Here is a 9,401-nt window from a genome sequence, read left to right on the forward strand (position 1 = left end):
GCAACAACTTTGCCGAGTGCACCCAGAGAACACTCGGCAAACTATCATTTTTGCCGAGTGTTTTCTGGGTGCACTCGGCAAAGTTACTTGAAGTAACGTATTTTTAGTGACTTCTTCTAATATACTTGTTCAAAATCGTGTCAAAATCACTCAAAAATTGTTAAATTAGTTTTATACCGATATTATTCCATTATTTCATGCAGTTATAGCTCAAATTCCATTTATATCTAATAAAAATCTATAATTGCATTTAATCAATAAAAAATATCAAACGCATCCGAAAAATTTCCAAATTTTGACATGAACCAATCTGTGTTGTATGTTGCCTATACAAAAAGATTTGAAGGCACTTCTTAATTCCAGTGTCACTTGGACACCAAATCTTATTGGCTCCTTTCTAACTTCTATGAATCCTTCCACGAGATTAGTCGGTTTCTAAGCATCATGTGTCAGAAATTGGGCGAAATGTTCCCAATTTTTTACCACAGCCTACACACATAATATAATGACATCTTGACAAATCTTGTGATTTTCAGATTTCGTTTGGTTTTTTTACAATTTAACAACCATTGAACCATAGGTTCGTGGTCCTGTTTTTTAAAAACAATCATCAAAATTTCTCTTCATTTTCTGGTTGAGACCTCAATCCGGTCTCCATAATATGAATATGATTTTTTCACTGATTTCAATCCATTATTTCAAGTACTTGCAGTTAAAATTTGACTTCAATCAAAAAATTCCTATTAATGCAAACAAAGCATTAAAAATCCCAAACAGACCCGAAAATAGACCAACTTTTAATATGTATAACCAAATGTCCTACGTGGGGAGTAGAAAAAGTGTGGAAGCTGTTGGAGGGATTTTTTTTTTTTGCCGAGTGCATCTGGGACGGCACTCGGCAATGTGCTGAGTTTGCCGAGTGTCCATACGAGGCACTCGGCGAACTTTTGAGTGTGCCGAGTGTGTGCGGTTAGCACTCGGCGAACCACACTTTGCCGAGTGTCGCACGGCAAGCACTCGGCAAAGGTGTAACGGCCGGCCCAACCTGGTAACGGACGACGCACGTGCGACGCACGCGCTGTTGATTTACCGAGTGTGTATTTTTTGCCGAGTGTCCAGGAGTTGTTTGCCGAGTGCCTGTTTTTTGGCACTCGGCAAACCGCCTTTTTGCCGAGTGCATTAAATTCGCCGAGTGCCTCATTGTGTACACTCGGCAAAGACTGTGTTTGCCGAGTGCCCGAAAAATTGCACTCGGCACACGTTTTACACTCGGCGAATTTACTGTTTCCGGTAGTGAGACACCACGATTTCGCATGTTGGCGGTCATCCGATCCAGGTGACAATAGAGAGAAGTGAAAGAGAAGTGACTATTGAAAAACCTGATATTCGCACGGAAGTGCCTAGCATCAGCGTCCGAACTTGACCATAGTCTCATGAGCTCCGGTGGTGTGTCGAGGTCGACAGATTTATCTTTCCACCACTGCGACAACAGAATCCAAGCGGTTCAAACCCAAACTTCTTTGCATGCAGTGCTCACAGTTTTCCATCGGCGCCAGCATGTGCGTCTCTGACGGGACATTGGCGTAAACTTGGCCGTATGGGTCCAGTACATTGGGCTCACTGGCATCTCCAGTGGCGAGATCAACATCCACATCGGCTTCCTCATCATTAGCTTTTAATTAGATGCGAATCGATCCTATGCAGCCAATGGATATCTTCATCGGGTTGCTGGCTGTCCTTGTTTACCATGTCACTGCAATCTGTACGGTTGAGGGTGAGTAAAAAAGAACCCCAGGGCTAATTAATTGTGTATGAGGAAACATCATCGAAACGTTACAACAATACCTGTTACTTGGGAGGGCGTGTTTAAATCGACATCCTTCCTGTCTACAAGGTACCTGTTCTAATTGTTGAATGCTTGCCCTTTCTTCACCTTGTATGACTCACGACGCCTCTTGTTTAATACATTCCTACGTTCATCAGACATAGATGCAGCTCTGGAATTATCCCTCTGCCTCTTAATAACCTCCTTAGGCTCAAACTCCTGTGGCCTCCAGCTTGACGGACCTGATTACCTATACAATGAAAATGGCACATCACATATACATAGCCTGCATATCACCTTTTACATAATCTGCAGATCGATCGCATGTAGATGGCCTGCATATCACAAGTAGATCGCCTGCATATATCATGTAGGTAGAATGCATGCCTCGGTTGGTGGAGTTTGTCGGATCTTGTAATGGAGTTCTACATCTGTTCCCGTTACCCGGATCCATGTGTTGTCACCTGCAAGCGTGTCACACCGTAATTGCCAAGTTGTCTGAATGGAAGAAGTCAAAGAGTGAATTTTGAGGAGATAAAAATTCGTCAGAAGGATATTGTGCTTTCCATCATAACTGAATGTGAGATTTTAAACACATCAACATTGACAATTCTGCAACACAACGTTGATGAGCTTCACAACCAAGGCAGGCGCTCGTACAGCCCTCACAGCTAGTGCCAAATGCCATCGTCAACACAACGTTGCGGTGAATTAATTGCTGGGAAGGTACGTAGTATCCATTTCAAAATGCATGCAAGCATGCATGACGCGAACTGATCAAAATCTGCAGAAGCACAAACTACTGTGAACGATCGGTTCCACCAGTCTACTTACGTACTTTATTAGGTCTGATTATTAACTGATAGGTATGTTTAGCTCTATATAGCTCATTTACCAGTTTGTCCCATGGCTGTATAGGATCAGATGGACAGTACTGAAATTGTTCCATGCTACTACAATACTGAATTTGCATGGAATTGTACTAAAGGATCAGATGGACAATCTCTTTTTGAAGCTCATGGCTGGTATTTCTTCTATCCATACTCTCCAACCCCAAGCTTATGCACGGACTGGCTTTTGTGCATCCCTAGTCTCTCTAAGAGTTTCGGACTATGTGAGAAATACAAGAATAAAACTACATGTAAATTTTATTATTAAGAGAATTTTCTCATGATTCTTGTGCCTAGAGAAAGATATGCCAATGATGATTCTTGTGCCTAGAGAAAGATATGCCAATCCTCTACTACTTTATAATGTATATCACTGTAGAATTTGCCCATTGCCTTGCCCTAATTCTCTTTTGAACAGATGTTGCTCCATCTATATATGCTGATCAACCAATTTCATTAACCTATGCATCCTCTCTCTATATAACTCAATGAACCCATGATAATTGCAATCCAATCCTCAAAAAGAAAACATAACAATCAAAATTCATGGGCGTGCAGAATTATGAACCAAGAATATGAAGGCATAGCACAGCTGTGAGGAGGTGCAGCTGGCACAGGATCGCTGGCCTTGGCGTCGGGATTGTGTGAGGGCCGACACGCCGTGGAGGAGGAAGCCGGGACACCATCATGAGGAGCTGCGGCGAGCACAGCACAGTGTCCCAGCGGCTGCAGCCGGCGGCACGGACGTGTGCAGCGTGATGGAAAAAGAAGAACACAAAGACCCTGATGCGACGGCAATGATGGTGAAAGGGCGTCCAGCAGCAGTAGCAGCAGCCGAGGGGATCGATGAAGGCGATGACGGCGAAAGGGCGTAGGCAGCGGTGGACGACGGCGGCGATGGATGAGCAGGCTCCGGTCGCACGAACGAGCGGTGGAGGATAGGAGGTTACGATAGATTGCAACGTGGTGGCGCTCTATGTGGGGAAAGACTGAGGCACGATGGAAGGAAGACGCTTTTTTCGGCGTTGTTTCCGCCTTGGTGTCGCACGGAAAATGATCAGACGGCCCGCAGCATCGACTGGCGAAGCGAACGAACCGTGCGGCGGCTATGATTGGGAGAGACGGCGAAGTGAAAATTCGAGGTGGGGCGCCAGTTGCACGAAAGCAATTTTCTCCTGTTCGGTCTTTAAACTTTAGAGATACTAGCACCAAAAATTGTCCAGTATGCATTCGTGAACCTCGTCCAACACAATATGATCTTTGAGCTTGAGTTATTTGTAGGATCAGGGAATCACCAATTTTATTTTCTTAACAATGTGTTCTTGTAGACGACCAAGATAGCCGGTTTGCAGACAACCATTGTGAAATCATACTCGGTACTCACTATGGTTATAGCAGTCTTATTTCAAGAGATAATCTATCCTGGCTATCGCATGTCACCTTTAGGCAGCTCCACCCTTAGGGAAATAAACTGAGAACTACCGAGGCATAAAGACTGGAACCTCGTAACCGGGACTACCAAAGGATTTATTGAAACAAACCTACTTACATATGGCTTTTCCTTCAGAAAGCCCCAGGCCTTAGAACAAGAACGTACGGGTATTACCTTACAGCAGCCACGTTACAACTCTTGTTCCGGGAATACAGTGGAAAGTGGGAGTACTGCAGCTACTACTACAGCGGACAGCTGCACTCAGTGGCTCAGGCTCTCGCGCACTCCTCTTGCCTGAGTTCTTCCTGGCTTCTCCTTTTATAGTCGCGCGAGGGAGTCATGAATGCCTCATGTGAGAGAAAGCAGGGAATCTCTAAACTCCATCAATTGGTTCCTTCTTGCATGGCATACAGGAACACCTAAACACCAGCAGTTGTCTTCTACATGCAGTGCTTGCATGCATTCAGAAATATCTAAACACCACCTTTTGGATTACTTCATGCACGCACTTCAGGTTCAGAAACCTCTAAACTTCATTGTTTGGCTCTTTCTTGCATGCTGCAGGGCTCAGCATTGGCATGCAGGTATCGTCTTCCTTCTCTTGTCTTTTCTTGCATGCCGTTAATTTGCCACCACTTATCGTTACAAAGTGGTGCTGAGCCACCACTTACCGTTGCCATCTTTGTGTCCGGCAATTTCTTTAACCTGGTAGATGAAGAAATTAAACAGACACTCATTTCAAAAAGAGAAAACCAGTAGAAAGAAACACATTGGTGGTAGCCTCGTTCCGAGTTATGTGATCATCGATCAAAATAACACCAGAACTCTGCAGATTAAAGAATTAATTTCAGAGTTGCTCCTCGAAGCAAAGCAATTGGTGGCGCAACTGGGCAAGTCAAGTTCATTGTGCATACAAAATTACCCTCATCTACCAACTGTTTCTGATACCATATCAGATTTATCAACATTTGTCGTGAGGCTATGGAAGGAACACAGCTAATATTATATTGTCCAGTATGGCTATGACTCATTTACCAGTTTCAAACGTTGCATAATGCTTGCGTAAAAAGTACAACAAAAAAGGAATTGAGGATTTAGCAACCACATTATTTTCTCAGAAAGAAAAAAATGCCAGGAAATCCACCAAAATGGATGGCTAGAGCGAACTGCATGAATGCTTGAGAAACTGATTTTAACTTTATGTAACCTAAAAAGGGAGTACATGACAACATGGTACAATAAGGGATTTATTTTTCCATCTAAACAACGTGGAGATGGAATTATTGACACCTTTTGCCTCTCTTCTCTCCAGTGCCAGATTGTAACTGGAATGGTAATGCCAAGTTGCTGGGTTGGTAACAACAGTGTGAGCTGATGAAATTATGTGGATGGACGGGACATCACATGGAACTTCTAAGGTTAGGTGTTGCCAGAAGGCGGATGCGATGCCAACATGTGTTTAGAATCCCTCTCAGGTTCCAGATTGATTCCACGCTCTCAGGTTGCACGTTTGCACTGGAATCAACCTGCAAGGTTTGTGAAAGATGAACAGACAAGATTCAGTGTATTTCGTATCATGAGCAATTCGGAGGCCTTAAGTTGTACTAAACTTGAACTGGACAGATAAAAAAAAACATGAACAGGAGAAGGAGGAACTGAGAGGAATAAAGAATACCGCTTTTGCAACAATCTCAGTGTCGCTGTTGACATCGACAATGGCCTTGAAGAGCACCCATGCCCACTTATCACTGGTTACGTTACCAGCCACATATTGGACACCTTTCTTTTGGTATCGGTGTGCCTCTAACCAACTCTTACCACCGTCAGGGGAAATGTCAACCCTCTCAATGCCCCTGCCACCTCCTGACAAGGCGTATCCAGCAACAGTGACCTGAAGAATACGGTAAAGATGAGTTCTAAGGGAGTTAGATCATAAAAGTAAGTCGAAAGCAACGCTGAGGGAAGTAGTCCATGTAACCTGTCCTGGTTTGACGGCACTCATGTCTTCCAAAGAACATATTGCAGACTGAAATGCCATGGTTTCAGAAAATTAGTACACGAAAGACAAATCATAACAAGTTTAGCATGCTACACAGTAGCTTTAAGGCCTTTGTGGTCATCTATAACAGTACTCTGTTAATTGCTTAATATGACAACATCAATTCCTAGATATTGTTTATTAGAAACATGCCCACTTATTCGAATCTGAGGTTATACCAAAACACTATATAACCACAAATATATGAACACAAGGTTATCCCCCAATTCTTCAGTAGATCCAGATGTTAGTCCTAGGAGTAGATTTCATAATTGAATGGAGATATGATCGTTAAGAATTAAGACACCTGAACTGGGTAGTCCATTTGGGGCTTCCTGGTTGACCACACAATATTATCCCAATCAACTGATGGAGGGAACATCTTATAATCTTTTTGCATGAAAAAACCCTGAATCATGAAGGGATAAGTTATATTCATCTTATAGCTGCACTGAAAAGGCATCTGCATGTAACAATGAAGCTAGAGTACTGAACCTGAGACTCTTCCTCGATTATGTCAATTCTATCCAACCATTTCACAGAACGGGCACCAATGACACCGGGAACAATGGCGCGGAGAGGGTATCCATGATCACGCTTGAGTACCTTGGTAACAGAACATATTTGGGATATGAATCAGATATGCACATGTAAATGGGATAGCCAAGGATATCATGTAAGAGGGCTTTCAGGAAAGTGTGCCATTATTATTCTTAGATAACGAGATTAATATACCAAGACATGATTCACATAGCTAAATAATGTAAATTCAAGTTGGGACTGTAGGGCCCATTCAAGAATGTTACCTCACCATTCATTTCATATGCAAGCAGTATGTCTGCTGCAGGATTTGTTGCCTGGCCCAAGGGAATTGATGCTTTGTATGGGCCACCTTTTTCCTCCTGACAGTGTTTGTGAGTATGATTTTATACACGATATAATAAGTCTGCTATACTCCTTTGAAGAAATACATTCAGAAAACTCACTGGACACTGATCAACACTAACAAACTCAACATGCTTTCCACCAGATGGAGTGATTTCAGTATGATATGGCACACCAACGAGCTGAAGGGCATCTGATAATTTAGCTCCTCCCCAAGTAGCTGAAATCAAGCATATTTTGAGTAACTGTTGTGACATGATGGACCAACAAGGAACTTAACAAGAATCAGCATACTTTTTATAAATTCGTTGCTCAAAAGTAATGAATTTCGGGCACGGCCCCTTCCATGTAAAAAGAAAAAGAAAGAATCACCATACTTGCTGTATCATAAAGAATACCAATAGTTTGCCAGAAAAACTATTTTTAACATCATGGCATGTCAGCATCTACTATTCATCCACTGAAGATTGAACAGGAGAAAGCTAAGGTTTTTTAGCTTTCTCCTGTTCTTTTTTTTTAAACGAACAAAAAAGAACAGGAGAAAGCTAAGGCAACTTCATGAATACATTTACTGATAGAATGAAGCTTGATTCTTGTCGCTGCTGGTGCTACTGAGACTCCGAGACTCAATAATGAAGCATACTAACCATTCCCGAGAGCGCAAACATCCCAGCCAACGCCCCTGACCTTCCTACTCTTGCTCATCTCCGTCCTCCTGTTCCCTGCACACTGCAGAGTGGCAGTGACATTGTACTTTGGCAACCTCCTGCAAACAAATCAAAGCAGAGCAAACATTCAGACAGAACACTTGAGCCCACCTCCAAGGCATATCATCGAACAGAAGGCAGGCAAGTCGAAGCAGCACTGTCTGATCAAACGATTCCCCCACACCACGCACCTGATGTCATCCAGCGAGAGCCGCCTCGGCCCGCCCGCGAGGCCACCGATGGTGACGTAGTAGCTGCATGTGAATCAACGGATAGAAAAAAGATCAGGCGAGGAAAGCAGTCAACAACTGAGCAGCTACTACCGTGTCAAGAACGATCGAAGCCGTCGATACAGAGAACCTGCGGATGTCGTCGAGGACGGGGATGGGGCCGTGGTTGCGCTTGAAGAAGAGGTCGACGGGGGTGATGTACGACGCCACCAGGTCCCGCCGCGCCGGCTCCGCGTTGAACGGCTCCTGCACGGCCGGAACTCTGTCAGTACCATTTCGAGGAGGAATCAAGAAGGTTGGGAGGAAAAAAAACAGAGTGAAATCGTGGGTTCGATCGCGATCGATGGAATGGGGAACCTTGGCGTTGATGCGGAGAGAGGGGTGACGAGGGGGCTCGCCGGAGTAGTCGGAGGGGCCCCGCAGCGCGCCTTGCGCCATCCTTTCTTGGTTCTTCCTGCTGGACACGGGTGTTCGCTATGCCTCCGGCCGCCGGGAGGGAGAGGGCTTTTTTAGGGAGATGCGAAATGGAGCGGTTTCGACGCTGCCTAGGCGGCAGCCAACGGTTTTCAGACCCAAGCTGGATTCTGATTATATCAGCTCTATTTATTTGCAAATATTTCATGAGCTCTAGCCCTCTGGCCTTGAAAGGTAACAAACTTATTTGTAACCAAGAAATCAAACAATTCTTATTGTTTGGATAGCGTCTATCACACTCCTAATCTAGCATTAAGTATTAATTTAGTCTTATTTTCTTTACAGTTTTTTTATCCTACGATGGTAACAATCTAACTAACCAATCACATGTCTCGTACTCAAACACTAACTAAGTGTCGGTGTTTAGAGCTGGCAACCTACCAAGGGGGTGACTGAGTAGTGTCTTGGTTAGTGGGGCTCGTCGAGATCAGGAACTCAAGAGTAAATGCAGACACACGATTTAGACAGGTTCGGACCGCTGAATAGCGTAATACCCAACATCGTGTGTGTTGGTTGGATTGAATTGCTTTGGAGGGGGTCCTACCTCACCTTATATTGCCGGGGGCAGGGTTACATGTCGGTTGTTTACAACAATACTAGTCGGATTCAATTAGACGAGTTCTACTCTGATTGCTATGAGCACTTTTCCTAATCCTCGACTAGTTCCTATATTGCCATGTAGACTATATCGTCCTGTGCCCTAGCCTCCATGTCAGATACGTCTCGGTGTCCAGTCCTGTATTTAAGACTGTCCAAACCTTTTAGTGGGCCCATAGAAGTGTGTACGACAGACTCCTGAATACTTTTTAGTCAAATGCAGAAGTTCCGAGTACTTTTGTAGGCTTCTCCGACTAGTTTTAGTGTTCTTCGAGCACTTCATTGGATTGAGTTTTCAAAGGTACACGAGCACTGCCATGCGT

At 44.0% G+C, this 9,401-nt stretch overlaps 1 protein-coding gene across 1 annotated transcript; it reads right to left on the reverse strand.

Annotated features, from left to right (window-relative positions):
- Positions 1-5,322: 5,322 nt before the first annotated feature.
- LOC101768103 (sulfite oxidase) lies at positions 5,323-8,567 on the reverse strand. Its single transcript, XM_004962480.2, has 11 exons — positions 8,365-8,567; positions 8,138-8,253; positions 7,969-8,031; positions 7,718-7,836; positions 7,172-7,290; positions 6,992-7,087; positions 6,681-6,791; positions 6,493-6,594; positions 6,126-6,173; positions 5,823-6,038; positions 5,323-5,673 (listed from the first exon to the last, which is right to left on the reverse strand). Exons 1-11 carry the CDS (start codon positions 8,443-8,445, stop codon positions 5,548-5,550), a joined length of 1,197 nt encoding a protein of 398 aa, XP_004962537.1. The 5' UTR covers positions 8,446-8,567; the 3' UTR covers positions 5,323-5,547.
- Between the last annotated feature and the right edge of the window lie 834 nt (positions 8,568-9,401).

This window comes from Setaria italica, chromosome III (assembly GCF_000263155.2).
Source record: "Setaria italica strain Yugu1 chromosome III, Setaria_italica_v2.0, whole genome shotgun sequence".
NCBI classification, from domain to species: Eukaryota; Viridiplantae; Streptophyta; class Magnoliopsida; order Poales; family Poaceae; genus Setaria; species Setaria italica.